This window comes from Caloenas nicobarica, chromosome 10 (assembly GCF_036013445.1).
Source record: "Caloenas nicobarica isolate bCalNic1 chromosome 10, bCalNic1.hap1, whole genome shotgun sequence".
In the NCBI taxonomy this organism is placed as follows: Eukaryota; Metazoa; Chordata; class Aves; order Columbiformes; family Columbidae; genus Caloenas; species Caloenas nicobarica.
The window spans coordinates 7276595-7295102 of NC_088254.1; the positions used below are offsets into that span (position 1 = coordinate 7276595).

The window sequence follows — 18508 nt, forward strand, 5'->3', positions numbered from 1 at the left end:
CACAATGAGAATAATAAAAACTTTAGCATATATTCTCTGGGCTTTGAAAGAATATCATCTTTTCCTTTTAACCCTGTGATGTCAAGGATAGGTAATTCTACCAATGCAGGAAGAAATTGTTTAGAAAATTGTCAGCCATAATGTGTTATTTCCTTCTATTTTGAGGCTAAAAAATTAGACTGGTTTTCATTTTACTCTGTAGTTTGTTTCCTCTGTTTGTAGGTATTTTCCCGTCAATACACTTTAGTCTTCTAATGCAGTTCAATTCATGTTTCTATTAAATTTGGCCATTCACCAGCAATTTTCTCTGGCCTTATTCTGTCTGTGTCATGTACTATGTATCTTCAGTATACACCAGTCAGAGATGTCCTCAAATGTTGCATTTGCCAGTCAATCAACCATCTTTACCTTTAGTTCCCAGATACTTAATCAGGGATATCACTATTACATAAAGAATCCATTTAAATTGTTTTTAATGTTCTCATCATGGTTTGCATTTATCTTTTTGCCAATCAAAATAAAGTAAGTATAAATAGACAGCAGTTAATTTTCCTGTAAAACAGTGAAAGAGGAATCAGGCAAGAAACTTAGCCCATTAAACATGTGAATATGTAATTCTCTTTACAATCACTCCAAAGACAGAATGAATGTGACAGAATGAATTAATTTCTCCGTTTGATGTACTCATGTTCAAAATAGAGCCCTTGAGAAGGAAAAGGAATATCAAAATAGTATTTTTGAGATGGGGTAGATTATGTTCTCTAGTTAGGTACTGTATTAAGAAAGCTTGCAAATTAGTCTTTGAATTGGAGATGAGGAATTTCTCCTTTGGTGTCAGAATTAGCTAAAGCATCAGAAGCTGTTTCTGCTTCAAAAGAACTCAGTGACAAGCCTAATTCTAGAATTATGCTGCCTCATTCACCTGCAAGTTCCTTTTAGTTATTTTTCAGAGTGAACTACATGTAAAAGAGATCAGCAATTATCGGTGAATCTCCAAAGATTTCATCTCTGAGAGCACTCTCATTCTGAGGCTTATAAGTTGAGGGGGCAAAAAAAGAAGATAAAGGGAACACAGAAGAATCTGGCTCTTAAGTTCTTGTTTCCAACATGTAAAATTCCTCAAGGACTAAAGCAGAGCAAACTAATTAACTATGAATCGGATTCTTGTTGTTAAACAGATTTGCACATCTTTCTGTAAATGGAAAAAATCAATTTCAGCGTAACATAATGGTTTAATTTATACCCACTTATGAGCAAAACCTAGGGATACTGAATTAAAGCAACTGCTTTGAAAAGAAAGAAAATGTCTTCTACACTCTGTGTTGGTTTTTTTTTTAAAAAAACCCCTAACTATTGCAATCCTGCTAAAGAGAAAATTCCAACCTATTCCTTCATTTTGCAGGCTATTGTCAGTCAGAGATTTCCAAGCTTGTTCTAGTGCTGGATTGAATATCACTGCTGTTATTCACTTCTTAAAGCTTAGTAGTGCTGAAAGCCAGATGTCGTGTCGTGTTGTGGTGAGAGCTAATATACTTTTTGAAAGTGGATGGTATTCTCATTTAGGATTAACTGTCACCTTATAGCTGGCTGTCTCTTATGCTGTTGGTATTAGCTTATTAATAAGTCAAGCGATTTTTTAGATGGGGAAGAAGGGAGAGAATGTTGCTGTAATCTTCCTGTGTACTATTAGAGTTTTATTTAAGGCAATAAAGCAGAACATGTAAACAGGATGTACCTCTCATATGCATGTAATCCCTGAGGTTTCAGACTTGGTTACGTATTCAGAGTATTTCAGGATACAATTCTTCACACAAAACTACGGCGTCTATCAAAGACCCTCATCTTGTAGAGAACTTCGTTTAGATCATTTAACAAAGACATTGTTTTAAAATAATTTTTATTTGATCTGGTTGTCCATTACAGGAGTGCTGTTCCTTTTTAACTGTTCTGTATATGGGTGCAGACAGAAAAAGGTTCATTATCCTTATTAGCTGAAGTTTCTGATGCCTAATAAATCTTTTCATCTGGCCTGTTCTCAGTTGATGTAAATTGTACTTAAGTCAGACACATTCTGGAAATAATCAAATTGCTGTGGTGATTCAACTATGCCAGTTAAGACAGTCCTTTAGATCTGAAAACAGTGGCTATCCCACAGACTCCAGAAAAGAGAATAAATTCAAGGCAAAGGAGGGATCAGACTTTTGTCATATTAAAATTAAGTACTAATACCTATGTAGTGATTGGGTTTTCTGTATTTAAGAAGGTTTTGTTGAATTCAGGATATTTCCTATTTGGCAGGTGGTTGCATCTCATATGCCACAGAAGATGTTTTATGTAAAAGCGTGTGTTCCCACACAAGTAAATACAAAATAACATTCAAACCAAAATAATCTGGGCAAAGTTTATTTAGGTTTTCTCTTTTATTATACGCCTTGAAAACAGCTTCCTATATATTTTTTGTCTGAGGGGAAAAAAGTTTTGCTGTTTTTAAAGACTAAGAAATAAAAATCAGAATTCAAGGTATTCACATTCTGTATCTCCTTTAGTCAATGCAGTATACCAGGTTTTTTTCCTGAAGAAAAGAAGGAAAATGTCACACTACTGTGCAGTTTTTTGTGTTTGAAGCTCTTTGCTAAAATACTGTGTAAGGAAATCAGCAGATAGGTTCCTACATCTACCTACAGCAGAAATTTGTACTTACTAGTGAGCTGCAGCTGTGGTGTATGTCCGTTTTAATTTTGGGATTCTTAAGCAGGGAAAGAAGAGGTTTCAGAAACAGAATGGTGGCAGATTGAGATACGACCTCAGGTTTCATTCTGGTCTCATGCTTGTGCCTAATCACCAGGTTGAAGAACTTGATACTTGTCATGTCGTTCAAGTACATTTTAAGTGTCTGCAGGCACTGATTTCTTGCTCTGTGCGAGTTCCGAAGCTTCATCTAAACTTGGAATTGCTGTTATGAGTCTGTGGGACCAACTGAGAACCTGGAAGGTACATATGGGAAAGAAAACCAAGGTTACCATAGGAAGCTGGTTAGAAGGAAATCCAAGAGGTGAAAACAGATCTTGCTCAGAATTTACAGGCGAAAGAGAGAGACAGAGCACAGGTTGCCAGGTGAAACAGCAGGGTAGGTGACTTTCCCATCAAAGCTTTTTGAAGATCTTTTTTCTTTACTGGCTGCAGCACAAATTGGGTTTTTCCATTGGAGAGAGAATCTCTTTGGGGTGCTGAGTAGGTGTCACCCGTGTTTAGATTCAGTTGGTTAAACTGGTTAAGCAGGATACTGCAGTGCAGATTTATATACTCTTACATATATGGATTTCATTATTTAAAAATTAACTTTACCTGAATGGAGGAATTAATTTTATTTTCTTAAATTTCCTTTGCTTCCATGTTATACTGATGAAATTATTTTGGCCACAATTTTCATAGCCATGTAATTAGCATAAATAAAGGTTCATGGAAAAAAAAAAAGTAAAATGATAAGTGGATCAAAGGATGTGGCAGGTTGCTATGGATACTTGTTAATGATGATTTTTCATTCTCATTAATCTTTAGGAAAATTCAAACTGAATCCTTAGCAGCAGCACTGAAATAATATAAGATAGTCCGCATGAATTAATGGCAATGATGAAATAAGACTGAACATTGGAGAGGTTTCCCAGAGAGGCTGTGAAGTCTTCCTCCTTGGAGATATTCCAAAGCTGTCTGACACGGTCCTGGGCAACTGGCTCCAGGTGTCCCTGCTTGAACAGGGGCGGTGGACAAGGTGACCTCCAGAGGTCCCTGCCAACCTCAGCCACTCTGTGATTCTGTGAAAATGAGCGATGGAAAACTCATGTGTGATAGAAGAGAAGGATTTGAAATGTGTGAATATGATAATAGTGAATTGGGCAGCTTGATGATGTCATAGTGAAGAATAAAAAAGCCCAGTGGAATTTTGGACTTTGTGTGCAGTCAGGCTTGACATCAGCTGGCCAGAGGGATAAAGATCCTTCTGATACTGCTGCATCTGGAATGTGCAATTGTGTTTGTCCATTCGTATATGAACAAAAATGTTTTTTGAAATGTGTATGTGTTGGGAAAATAAGACTAAGGTAGTCAGATGAATAGGATAGCACAGGTGTAGTTTAAGGAATTTTAATTATTTTAGTCCATAAATTATATTCTAAGGATTTGCCTCTCTATACACATGTGGTGGTTTAATGCTATTGATTCATGTTCTTAAATTTGAATTTCTGACACTTGATGCTATTGAGAATAGATGTATGTGCTGCAGATGAACCTGACGGGGATTGGTTCCCTTGGTGCTTTATAACTTTTTAGCACTGACATGAAAAAATTACAAGTCTTGCCCTATGTTCTGTACACATTTTTGACTTTCCTAAATGTCTTGCCTTCATGTTCTTCCAGGTAGTAGTAATTATGTAATCTAACACGAGTTTTCTCTGATATCCCTGTTGCAACCAGATCTCTTTTTGTAATAGACATCCTGTTGTTCAGCTTTTCTTTGTCTTCTGTCATTGCTTATGCCTTTCAGACATCAGATTATGAATAGAACAGAAACTGCCTAAATCATCCCACATAGGACTCGGATGGCTCAGTTTGGTTTTGGTTTTTTATTCACATAGTGTACACTCCTCTTTGTCAAATTCTTTCAGTAGGTAATTTATTCATTTTGGCTGTCTTTCAAAGTCAAGACTAATTATCATGGTTTTGACACAGACCACCTTACTGTCAGCATATTACCACTTAATACCCATGTTTTGGAGAACTAGATGTCGAAAGGTATTTTCACCAAATACAGATAATGAATTTAATACATTATTTTTCGAAAATGTGTATTCATAGCGATATCAACAATTTGAAAGGAAGAAATAACTCTTCAAAGTGCAGAAGACTCTTCGAGTGCTCATATTGTCTTCCAGTTATATTTTACATATCTTTTAAAAATTTCTTCCAAGAACGGCAGTTTTTCGTCTGTGACTTAAATTGCTTGCTCATTGGGAAGCTGGTTGAGGATTAACTTTGTTTAGACCTATGGAATACTCCTAAGTGAAACATTTATTTTAATCTAAAAATTAAATATTACCTCTCCACTTTTTGAAGTAGTCTGTATCTGCTCCAGCTAGATGAAGAAGATGGAAAGACTTTCATTCCTGTAGTATTTGGATCAGACCTGTAGAAGGCCAACATAAAGAAAAGACTTATGTTTCTCCGTAGTGCTGTCTTACTGTTTGAAATTTATGTTCTGCTCTCCTAATGTATAGGATACTTGTATTGGTTCTTGCTATGTGTATTCTGAAACACAAAGTGCCACTGGCAAAAATGCTTGGCCTTGTCTCACCTAAGTACATCTTGATGTGGGTTACTTCTGTATTCTGTAAAGAGAAATGAGAATTTTCATCTCATCTTTGGGCAAATGCTTAAGGGCAGAGGGTTGATCCTATGTCCAGATGTGCCTGTCATTTTTGTTATCTGTAGAGGCAGTCAAGGTGAAAAGCTTAGACTTCCGATTTTAGATATCTGAAAGCAAGTGACATTAATCTCATTGGAAAATCTAATAGGAAAACCCCTCCTCATCTTAAAAAAATATGTTTTGGTAATAAGCAAAGAAGAAAAAGTTGACACCTTTGTAAGTTCAATTCCTCCTACTCAAGCCGATATCAGTGTTTCTTACATTACCAAGGTAAACTCACCTGTATTTTGTTTAGAGGAACTAGAAGAACACTTACCTCTCATTCTAGAGTGTATGTGCCAAGGGTGTTACATGAAATTATGATGTTTATGACAAAAGCAGATTTACACCAGGAGCTTGGCTAAGAATTATATTTTGTACTCCCACTAGGCTACCAAATGATATCAGACAGTAGTGAGTTTTGCGGACTAAATTAGTGTGGAGTCTGCAAGTGAAAACATTTCATTTCCAAAAATGTATTCTCCTTTCCAATTTCTCATGTTACTTATTTCAATAATTGGAATATGTGTTTCAGAAAAGAGGGAATATGAGTGACAAGAAAGAAGAAATAGCTGCTGCGATGTGTCGGTTCACTAAAATCTCAACGGTTGCTTCAAGTTGGTTCAAAAACTTTCAATGCTGTGTCTTCCAGAGTCGATAATTCAGAAGATCCTGTGTATGAGAGCTTAGAAGAGTTCCATGTTTTTGTCTTAGCCCATATTTTGAGAAGACCTATTGTTGTAGTAGCAGACACAATGTTACGAGACTCAGGGGGAGAAGGTAAGGGTTTTTCATTAGGAATTTATGCGCCTATGGAAATTGAACCAAGTGTAAACTATCACAAACAAAAGACTCAGCTGTAGCTTATCAGAGTGTTATGGGATAGCTGCAGCTTTTCTCTGGGAAAAAAAAATAAAATAAAAGGGAGGGAGCAGAATGATAATCCATTTCTATTACATAAAAGTAAAACATAGAGAATAATTATGTAAGTCTCACCAAAAATCTGTTTATCCTAGATATTTATAATTAACATAATAACCTCCAAATTACAGAACACAATACATTTCTTTCTGGTCTAGGTTAACAAGGTTCTAATTTTCCTCTGTTACTTTGATAAACCATAAAACTCTACGTAAATCAATCTAATCTGACTTTGAAAAATTGAATTTTGAATATGTATATCTTTTTGTTTTTACTAACTCCTTTGCAGCCTCTCATTCAAAAGTTTCCAGAATGTTTTATTCGGTTTGCACATGTGAGCACACAAATGTTAGATCCCTATGTGGAGCCAGCTGGAGAGCTGGCTGGGCAGGACTTGGATGAGTAAATTAATCTCTCTCACTTTTTACCATGAACTAATGGAATATTGGTTAATGATAGTATGTTGCTTAACTAAAGGAGCATGTTTGGTCCATTTAAGGGGGATGTTAAACACCTGGTGGAGTTTACAGAAATTAACTTCCACAGGAAAATGCTGGGTAATTTCAGTTTCTATTCAAAGGGTGACCCACAAGTAACGATTGTATGATTGCTGTCTGGTCTCACAGGCTCCATCACTGTTACTTCATTTCCTTGTAACTTTTCCTAGCCCAAACTATCCTCCCGCACAGTTTCTTCTCCTTGACCCAATCTGATTCCGTCACAGTGATCCCAGTGTTTTTCTCACTGCTGGATCAGAATGATCCAGTTACCCCAGTTTGTTGTATGTACAAAGTACAGGTTTTCAAAAAGACTAATAACTTGGTCAAGTTTGGAGAGACTCACCAAAATGTAGATTTATGCCTCAAAAACAATACCGTTCATTGTCTCAAAGTCTGGACACAGCAGACCTCTTCAAAGAAAAGATCTCTAGTAGAAACAGGGTATTGTTTGGCTTTACTTCTTCCCTATGCTCATTTTTGAAATATTTCAGCAATAAGGATTCATATTTTCACAGCAAAAGGAAAAATAATTGGTCAGAAGCAAGCATGTTGAGAGAACTTTCCTGCCTGAATTTGCTGTTTCCCATGATTATATATACACTTGTAGAATCTTTTAAAAGAATGAGCTTTGCCCTTAGAGATGCAGTATCCCATTCAAACTGTACTTGTAGAATTTTCTTAATCTTTCCTTATCATTATTATATATACATTCATACATATATGATGTGTGTGATGTGTGTATGGACTATAAACATGTTTGGAATGTTTCTTATACAAATCTGTTAACACAAGGCATGAGCAGAGCATGTTACCAAGCGAACCCACATTGTATTTACTGCTGATTATTAGAAAATATTCTCCTACCTAGCAGTATTACAGGAAGGTGCAAATCTGCATACATATGTGTTAGTTGTCAAGATTTTCTTATAAGACCTTAATATCTTTACTAGTAAACAATTAGAGCAAGGAAAACATATGTAGAAGTGGAATGTTTTCATCATTGTTCTTAATATATTTCCTGACACTTTTATAATGAAATTTTACCTGTTGTTATGACTGTTTTCTGCACTGATTACTCCACTTTATGCTGCTCTCCTGGAGCTCTGAAAATGTTGTAGCACCATGGATACGTACAGTAGAACCAACGTTGTCTGTTCTTTGACACAGTTAAGAAAACAAAAATCTCATTTTTCTTTGCAGCATTTGCACCTATACCATTTGGAGGAATTTATTTGCCACTTGAAGTTCTACCTAACAGATGCCATTGCTCACCTCTTGTGCTAGCCTATGATCAGGCCCATTTCTCTGCTCTTGTTTCCATGGAACAAAAAGATCAACAGAGAGAACAAGGTATGCTATCAACACAGCAGGCCAAGGATATATGTTGAATACAATGCACAAAAGTACTTTCTTCTAGGTGTGTTTATCAGAAAGAAAACAATATCCACTAAGTTCTATTGCTGCCTTCTTAGGAGCCTGCGTGGTCTACTCACAAGGCTGGGAGCCAGGAACTCTTCAGTCTTAATCCTTGTGCTGTCACTGTCCGTCTTTGGCACTTAAACCTTTTCTGTCAGTTCCATATGTGTAAATAGGTATATTCATAGTTACCTACTGTGCTTCTGGGTTCTTGAAGGCCTTTGTTAATTTGGGTTAGTAAAGTGTTTAGAAGATTAAGTGTGAGCCAGATTACTGTTGAAAACTCATGTAATGGAAAAATCTTTCTCCTAGTGCACTCAATGCACTTTTCTCATTTAAAAGCATTTAGTTGAAATGTTTTTATCTTATCGTCTTGCTGTCTTGTTTTACTTTGGAACAGTGACAACAAAACCTGACCAGATATTTCTGTGTCAAGTTTGAGCTTCCTGGATATGGGATTAGGACAAGAGCTTCAGGACTGGATTTGTTCCTGCATCAGTAGCCTAGGAGCTAGCTAAAACTACCCTTATTTGAGTGACCTATTTGCTTAATAACAGAAAGCTGTGAGATGAACCCCTATCTGTCTGCTCCTTTTGTGGGGAAAGGAAAAGTGTTTTGCCAAAAATTTGGTGAGGCTTTAAAAAAATTCAGTGGAGTGTTGCTGTTAGGTAAGAGTCCTCCTGTTTCTGGTTTGTTTGTTTTTGTTGTGGTTTTTTGGTTGTTGGGGTTTTTTTGGTTTTTGGTTTGGGTTTGTTTGGTGGTGGTGGGTTTTTTTTCCTTTTCTCATGACACTGCAGAGGTATTTTAAACCCTTTATGAATGCATATACCTGTAAAGTAAACATGGAATGTGTGCTGGTTTTTGAGACCTCCTGAGTGAATTTCCTTTAGTCCTCCTTCCTAGACAGTAGTTCAGAGACAACTAAATATCCTTCATTTAATTCCCTAACCCTATGTGCATTTAATCTGATTTTAGATGTATTGGCCATTTTCCATGCTTATGAGACAGCCAGTATGCTGCAGTTGTGCAAAGTAGAGAGAAAGGCATCCATTAAAATGATGCAAAGAAGGAAAGAAACTCTTGAACAACAGATTTTGTTGTAGACATCTCCATGCAAGAATTTGACATCCAGTTAAGTCATCCTTCGTGGAAGGAGAGGAGAGGTTTTACATGAGGTTGTGTGAGATGGGAAACACTCTAGAAAGTGGTTTTGGCAAACTTTGTGCTGGTGAAGAGGAGACTGAATCATAAGACAGTAATGGAAAAAAAAAAAAAAGGTTGATCTATATGTCAGATATTCAATGGGAAAATCTATCCAGTCCAACTATTCAGCCTTCAGTGGCATGTAGCTGTTTCAAGGGTTTGTAGGTAGGTGCTTGGCAATAGTACCGGCCTTCGCATTATACACTGGGACATTGCAGCTGCCTTCCAGCCCTCAATTCATAGAAGAGCAGCCTCCAGGAAAATGCTTTTCACACAGGAACCATTTCCAAAGCAGAACGCTGAGTTATGATGTGAAATACCTTGTGAGAAACAAAAGTCTGCAAAGCAAATTCATACCATTTTAATGCAATAATGTGGAATGAATAAGACAGAGTTTTGGAGAGCCTTTTAAAGGACACTGTTTCCCCGTTGGTTGCTGCCAGGCCTGTAATGTCAGCATTGCTATTAAGTTAGCAGCTCCTGTGTGTATGTCTGTGTTACAAATTGTAGACTTGCCTTGTAGAATGTACCTCCATGTCTTTGGTCTTGATCCTTTTTAGGTCTGAGTTCTGTTGCTGGTGAAACAAGACAATTTCTGGAGTAGGCAGAGTCCATTTCTTCCTTCCTAACAATTGGAATCAGAATAATATCAGTATACTGACAGTAGCCTCATTTATTTCAGGCACATCTATCTGCCTTCATACAGTACTTCATTATCACAGGTCTTACAAGAGCCTATGTGCATAAATAACCTGATTGAATGCAGAGAACTTAACTATCTCTGCCATAACTTCGCAGATAGGTTAACTGCCAGCCACTAAACCTGTTGCTATTGCGGCATGCTCTAAGTGACAGGATTGACAGAAGGCGGTGAGAGAAACTACTGTTCAGCTGCTCTGAACCTACCTCTCAGTATGTTATTCAGTGATACACCTCAGTGCCACCTATTAAAATATTCCTAATATTACAAGCCATATATTCCCATTAATTACACACTGCAAGATCTTGGCTTTGATAATAAGGTCATATACCTGACAGGAAAGGTGCTGGGAGAGGAAAAGCTACCAAATATCCCACACAGCATCAGTAACATTAAATATTGGCTTTGTTCATGTATAAGTTCATCCAGGTGAAATATAAGGGCTGTTGAATCAAACTAGTATTTGTTTTGTATGATCCATTTTTACATGTTTTACTACAGGGCCTTGAATACACTGTCTTCAATTCTGTGGAGCAGCAGAGAGCGCTGGGCATTAAGTCTGGGATGAAGGGAATGCTTTAGGTTTCAGGTGCCAAGCTGGTTGCTGTTAGAGCCTGCAGCAGTCTAAGAGCTAACACAGCATTGCTATTGTTCTTCAAATGCTGTGACAGGAAATAGGTTGGCACAAGGATGCTCTAATAATGCCTGGATTTTGTACCTTGTCAGCATAGAGATATTGGCAGCTTTGGCACAGAGAAAGAGAGAGCCACAATTGTTAAGTCACAAAACAATGGCACAGGTACCACAGTACATGGCCAGATTTTCAATTTTTAGAATGCAGCTGAGAGCTTAGAGCTACAACTTCTTAAAAGGAGCATCTCTGATAGCCAGGCTGTTCATAACTTATAGTATTCATAGTCTAACCATGTAACCAGATGTCAAGAGCAGCATCTGAAGCTCTCTGAACTACTGCATGTACGTACATGTGTTTAAGCTGCTGAGAAGCTGTCTTGTAGAGGAGACATAATGTCCTATATTTGTGAAATGTGTGGTCAAATACATGCTGATTTGAATGCCTGAGCTCTGCTTTGGCATATAGTTGTTTATCAGATCATTTTGAGCACTACTATAAATGTATATGAAGAGAGAAAACATACTAACATCCTCTTGTCTGGAGAGGATTTAAAAGATGTTTTGACATGTCGTCTTTTTACGAGCATATAGCTGGCAATTCTGATGGTCACCGAAGTCTCTCTTGGTTTGAAATCCACAACATCTGATTAAAAATCTATAAATACTATATTTATGGAGATGTTTTATATCTTTGTTTATGGAAAATAAGGACCATTTCTCAGCTGCGCCTAAGACTGCTTCACTGAACTCAGAGCTTTGCACAGTCCCATGCTTTGGCAGCCAGTCAGCAGTGACGTGCCTGCCCACGAGCCCTTGGCAGTGACAAACGTGAGAGGTGTGACAGTGGTTTTTGACAGCAATATGTCAGTATCTCTGTCAGCATTTTATTTTACTAGTATTTTCAGAAATAGTTAAAGCGTTGTTCTTTATACAAGATTTATAATGACACTTGAAGCATGAAGGCGAGTGCTGGGAAACACTGTGACTTCACAGCACAGAAGGGAACGCACCCAGCTGAGGAATGGCATGAAAGTCCTCACTGTGTGTCTTGAAACTGCCACGGACTAAATAGCCACTGTTCCTTTTGGCGTATTCCATGTGTTGGCATTAGGGTTTGGAGACTGTGTTTAAAACAGTGTGGTTTCAGCTAGAGCATCCAAAACCAAGTGTAACCAAACTACTGCACCAAAGCTGTGAACTCTGATGTGGCTGGGTGTCAGGAAGATGCCACAAGCTGCGGGGTTTGCTTTGGAAATGAATGTGATGGATCCTGCCAGGAGGCCTAACATTAAAAAAATTTTACTGTCTAGAATGTGGGGAAATCCTACGAGAAACCCCAGATGTCAAACAGAATTCCCTGAGAGAGGAAATCCCTTGCAGTAAAGAGAGAATTTTAAAACGCCGTTACTTTAGGAGATACTTTTTGTGTGAAGATGGTAGTGCTTCATACCAGCATCACACTATCCTGTAGGAGGAGTATACAGTTTCCATTCAACTCAGTTGAAATATAATAGTTAATAAATTTCTGTGTGAAGATGGAGACTGTACATGTCATAATGCATACATTAGTTAAGACAACGGTGACATGCTATAGAAGATCAGCTCTAAGGTTTGTTTTGTTCTTAGATACTAAGATTTTAATAAAATTATCACTAAACATTCTTAGTAGGAGTATTTTCAGTATTGGAAGAAACAGCCAGCTTTAAAAAGGATTCCTTTAGAATTTGTCTATAAAAATGATTATTTATTGAACTACCCAAAACCTAGTTAGTTTCAAGCTGTCCTTAGAAAAGAAACTCAAGTTGACTTTTGGAGGTTTACATCCCAAAGAAACTGATTCACCTTTCTGACAGTTCTTTGGTCCAGGCTTCCCAGTATCACCTGCCTCAGGATGACAGTCCCAGTTCTCTGCCAGGCTGTACCTGTAAGCTCAGGTGCCACTGGACTGAGTTTGACTCTCTGCTACTTTTTCACATTGAGTTTCTTTAAGCAGCTAAATTTTCTTATAATATTAATTTCTGTGCTTGCATCTTACAGCAATATCTGCAACTCAAGTGGATTAATCTCCAGCTGTTCTATACTACATTTGCAGTTAATATGGAAAAAAATATTTCAATAATTACCTACTATAAGCAGTAGGGGGCAACATTTCCATGAAATTTGTAGAAGTTTGACCTTCTAATTTCCAGTCTGCAAAGATGAAAAAATATATATCCTTTCTGCAGTTGTTGTCAAACTGTCTGAACCAAATACTGCTTTCACTGTGTTCATCTAAAACACAGATTAAATTTCCTGCATTCTGCTAGGTGGAGAACAATATTTAACCAAAAATGCTGTACCTTTGTTTTGAGAACATGTTTTCTGAACTGCAGAAAAGATCGTAAACAGCATATAAACAACAAGTGTAATCAATTTTCAGTAATTCAGTGCCACGATGTTTGGGTGATTTCTCCAGGTTTCGTTGGCGCTTGACTTTGCTGGTATAAATACCAGGGCAAAGTCCTTCAGGGTTCTAGTATAGAAAATTAAATTCCTTGATTGGTTGTCAGAGGAGCAGCAGTGACCTCTACCATGCTGAGGATCCCACCCAGTCCCTCAATGGCTTTTACTTCTTTTTCTAATGAAATGGAAGCAAATTGCTGGCTTTAATTAAAGCTGACAGCGTTCGTCTCTTAGTTTCTTGCTGGTGATGAATGACAGGCACTGTGTAAAATCAGAGTGCAGTCCCTGCACACTGAGTAAAGCAGAGTCATTAAGAAATGTGTCAGAAGGCAGAGCTCTAGCAGGGAGGGGAAAGGACAGAAAAGCCAAAACAGCTCGACAGCAATTCTGGGATACACCAGCAGTAATGGTCTTTTCACTGCACTCAAGATGCGCCTCAGACTGACCTCTTAACCCATATATATGTTGAGCTGTGCTTCTCAATTACATTAATCCACAGCTTAAGTCCAAAATCACTCTAACTGTGTTTTGCTTTGTTTCTTAATGCTGTTAGCAATATTTTTTTTTTTCTTGACAGTGGAAAACAAAAGGTACTAAACTGAAGAGACAAAATAATTAACAAGTATGTGCATCTGTGTGAAAGAGGCAGGAATATTTCAACTTTCTGTTGCTTTCTGCTATTCTGATGGCTCTGTCTCCAGGAAATGTTTATCATGCATTACAAAATGGCCACGACGTTCTCCCAGAGGTGTCCTCTCTACCAGGGGCAACTATATTTCATTCTAGGAGCAATCTTTGTATTAACCTCTCCTTCTCTTGTTGCACAAACATCAAACTAGGGAAATGGAGCCCAGTATAAACCATTTGTGGTGCTCTGGATGAGACAATTCTGCAGCACACTCAAATTCTGCCCTCCTCCTTCAACCAGTTATGCTGCTTTTCACAGCTAAATCATTTTTTTGTTGTTTTTGTTCTCCCCACCCCACTCCTTGTTTCTTCTCTACTTCAGCGGTGATCCCCCTGACTGACTCAGAACACAAGTTACTGCCTTTGCACTTTGCGGTCGATCCTGGGAAAGACTGGGAGTGGGGAAAAGATGACAATGATAACACCAGACTTGCCAAGTAAGACCTTTCTGTAACTTTAGTGTTAAGCAGTAAAATGTCTTGAGCCATGCTTGATTGAAGTATTGGGAGAACCGCTAACAGGGAGGGCTTTGTTCATGTTCTCTGGTTTCACGAGAGAAGACATGAGTGGGTCCCAGCTGATGGTCACTATTCAGGCTGCCGTTATATCTCTCCCTGTTAAGAAGTTTTGTTTTTTCTTTCTGGCTGTTTTTGACTGTTCCCTTCTTTTTTCATCCTTAGTTTGATTCTGTCTCTTGAGGCAAAGCTTAATCTTCTACACAGCTATATGAATGTAACGTGGATACGCATACCATCTGAGACACGGGTAAGGTACACTTCCCCCGCGGTGTAAACAAGACGAGAGACAGGAGGCACAGCAGGGTGGTGTGGAGGGTGGGGCTGCCCCAACTGGCCAGCTGCCTGGAAACACCAGCAGGGACAAGTCACTCACCGCTCACTGTCATTGCAAGTGGGCTTACAGATTTTTCTAGTTATTTGTTTTAATAGCACAGTTGCCTGCATATTTCTGCAACTTGTACTCCATTCTGAAATGTATTTTCTAGCTTAATCTTTCTGTTACTTATTTCAGTAGTCCGTGTAGCTCAGAAAAACCTTAACGTAGACCTCTCCTCACCATTGTTTTCTCAGAACTTTGGCTTGCTCTCCTAATGCCACTGGTAGGTCACCAATCCCAAGTCCTTTCTGAGAACACGTTTACACCTCTGGAGAGCTCCCAGTTTGGAGTGGCTGACAAAAGGACACAGACTGGTGCTGAACTGGAGCCCGATACTTTCAGAAAGCTATTTGACAACCATGGCCGGCTGGCACTTAGCTACAAATTTCTCTGCAAATTACATTGAATAGATACAGGGGTTAGTCTGTAGGCAAAAGGTTGCTAGGAGAGGGTGGAGGTGATTTAGCAAGCCTACACAGATGAGCTTCAAAGGAGGAACAGAACACAAAAGGAGAAAGTGTTTAACAAGCTGCAAGAGGGGAAAAATCCATTTTTCTGCAGTTTCCACGGTGGTAGCTGCCACGTCAGAAAAAGGAGAGGCAAAATGGTCCTGTAGTTGTAAGCTGTGAGCCTGAAACTTGTGGGACCTGGGTTATCTCTCCCTGCTTCACACTTGGCCCATGAGCATAGTCAGGTCACCGTAGCACTCATCTCCCTTGGCCAGGTGGGGGTAACAGCTCTGCTCCCGATGGGGTGGTGGGCGGCTCAGGGATTCCAGACAGAGGGAGGATATTCAAGTACCCAGGGACAAGAAGCAGGCATACATTTCTATACTGGAAGTATATACATCTCCAGAGCTTTGGTGTTGTTTTTTTTTTTCTCTGAATCATTGTGGTTAGTTAAATGTTTCATATTTATCTCTAGCAGATTTTAGATTCATGGTGCCTGAAAGCAAGACTAAGTTTTGCAGAAGTAAATGAACAGAGTCACATTTTAAAGTATCCTAGGATCTTCATTATTGCATTTTCAAGACACGTGTTTTATCACCTTACCTAAAATATGAATTGGAACTCCGACTTCTGACACCAGTTTTATCTGCATTGTATTTCCAATAAGAATTAATATATCTCATTGTATTCCTCAGTCTGCTTGCTTAAGTTTAATGTTTAATATTTCAGGTAAGATGTTTAGCTCTGGTGCACTGTACTTTTGATTTTCAGGCCCGAGAGACCTGAAGAAATCAATTTAAATAAGCTGGGTTTTGAACATAATGAATTTTGAAATATTGCTATGTACAGGTTTGGGCAGTGCACCCCCCTCACAGCTTTCAGCAGAGCCTCATTTCCCTTCCATCTCAATATTCAGGTTCTTTCTATGCTCCTGTCTCCCCCCAGCCGAGAGGCAGCCTGTCCTGCAGATGCTCCCTGTGGAGCGTGGAGCGGCCGATCCCTGGCTGCCGGCCAGCCCCTCAGCTGCTCAGCACCAGCAAGGTGCTTGTGCTGCAGCCTTCCCCTCGGCAGGAGCGCTAACCTGCATCTCTCCACTATTCAGACACTGATTTTCACAGAACCTCTGAATGACTGACCTCCGTTCTACAATTGTGCTTGAAATGAGCCAAAAGCTACTGTAGGAACAGGCAAGATACATAGCACAGCCAAATAACCTTTATTTGGTGAAGAATGTCTAAAATGTCAGTGCATAGATTGAAAAGTACATTTTAAATCAATGTCAAAATCTATATTGGATTTGGGTTTTTTTTTGCACCAAGTCCCTGTATGCAAGTGATTTTGCTGTATCTAATTATAATTACTTTTCCATAGCAGGCCCCTTTGGCTCAACCAGAATCCCCTACAGCTTCAGCCGGGGAAGACGTTCAGTCTCTGGCTGACTCAATGGACTCGGACCGAGATTCCATCTGTAGTAATTCCAACGGCAATAATGGCAAAAGCAGTAAAGAGAAAGAGAAGGACAAACAGAGGAAAGAGAAAGACAAAAACAGGACGGATTCAGTTGCCAATAAAATAGGAAGCCTCAGTAAAACCCTGGGAATTAAACTGAAAAAGAATATGGGTGGTCTTGGAGGCCTGGTGCATGGCAAAATGAGCAGAGCCAATTCAGGGAATGGAAAAAATGGTGATGCTGTAGAGAAAGTCAAAGAGAAGAAGTCTAAGTCTCGAAAAGGAAGCAAAGAGGAATCTGGACAGTCTGCGAGCACTTCCCCTTCTGAAAAGACCACTCCGTCTCCGACTGACAGAGCTAGCAACTCGCCCACTGAAAAGATGAACACTAAATCCTTCTCTGACAAGCAGTCTGACCCATGGAAGTACAGCACTGATGTGAAACTCAGCCTAAATATTTTGAGAGCTGCCATGCAGGGTGAACGGAAGTTTATTTTTGCTGGCCTTCTTTTGACCAGTCACAGGCATCAGTTCCACGAGGAGATGATAGGCTATTACCTGACCAGTGCACAGGAGCGTTTCAATGCAGAACAGGAACAGAAAAGAAAGGATGCTGAGAAAAAGGCTGTACTGAATGGGTCATCTAGTAGGAAACTGGAGCCGGAAGCATATTCAAAAGAAAAACCAGAAACATCTCCTCAGGATAGGGCATCACCCGTCTTGCCTCAAAGCCATACAACTCAACTGGTTTTAAAATTTAAAGATCGCACTAGTCCCACTCCTGGGTCATTTTCTTCACCTAGTAATGGTGCTAAGAAAAGTGGACCCATTCCGGTATCTGCCCACTATAGCCATACACCACCCGTTCAAAGGCAAAGTGTCATCCATTTGCATGATGTCAACTCCAAGCCATCGAGCTTCCAAGATGATACCTACAAGCCAGTGGTTGGCACCTTAAAGACCTGTGCCACCTATCCCCAACAAAACCGATCCCTGTCTTCTCAGAGTTACAGCCCAGCCCGGATATCCGGTATCCGCACAGTGAACACGGTGGAATCGCTCAGCTGTGCCATGCCTACGGAACACAAGTCTCAGACATACACAAATGGCTTCAATACTGGCGATATTAGAGACTGCTTAGAATATGCTGATGAGGATGCTCCTCAGACCTGGTTGAACAATGATAAAAATCAAGGCAGAAGCACAGTTTGCCCAATATATTCTATCCAGCAGAACCGCTGTAAGAAGGAGAACTGTTCCTTTTATGGTCGTCCTGAGACCGAAAATTACTGTTCATACTGCTACAAAGAGGAGTTAAAGCGCAGGGAGAGAGAAAGCAAGGGACACAGGCATTGAGGATTCTTCCGTGACTACTTAGTTTTACCATTTTCTTACTTACAAAGTAAACAGTGTTGAATTGCAGTAAAAGGAATCCTTAAAAAAAGAATAAAGGATTGATTAGTAAATAGTGTCTAGCTTTTCGCTTTTCCGGGGCAATGAGGAAATAATAGGATTAATTTATCATAAAAAAAATATTATTTTCCATTTTGTCAGTGTCTTTTTTACATATACTGGTAAGCTGAAGGATTGTTTACTCCTTTGTCAGTGCTGTGTATATGTTTGGTCAAAAATTTACTAATGGTGCCTGAATTTACACTGACATCACTCAGGTAGTAGAATGACGGGAAAGTCCTAATACCGGAGGTGTGGTGTTGTGGTAGGGTAGTATCTGCCTTGCAGACATTGGAAATTCTAT

General features: G+C 39.1%; 1 protein-coding gene across 7 annotated transcripts in view; it reads left to right on the top strand.

The window, feature by feature from the left end:
• The window catches only part of OTUD7A (OTU deubiquitinase 7A), a 120135-nt gene extending 101840 nt beyond the window's left edge, over window positions 1-18295 (top strand). For 6 of the 7 annotated variants that reach the window (XM_065641415.1, XM_065641417.1, XM_065641421.1 and 3 more), the window contains 5 exons: window positions 6111-6238; window positions 8080-8229; window positions 14283-14397; window positions 14641-14725; window positions 16675-18295. In XM_065641415.1, coding sequence (XP_065497487.1) covers window positions 6111-6238; window positions 8080-8229; window positions 14283-14397; window positions 14641-14725; window positions 16675-18108 — 1912 coding nt within the window. In that variant the 3' untranslated portion in view covers window positions 18109-18295. The remainder of the gene's footprint in view (window positions 1-6110; window positions 6239-8079; window positions 8230-14282; window positions 14398-14640; window positions 14726-16674) is intronic. The other variant, XM_065641422.1, reaches the window with a different exon arrangement.
• Window positions 18296-18508: the final 213 nt, after the last annotated feature.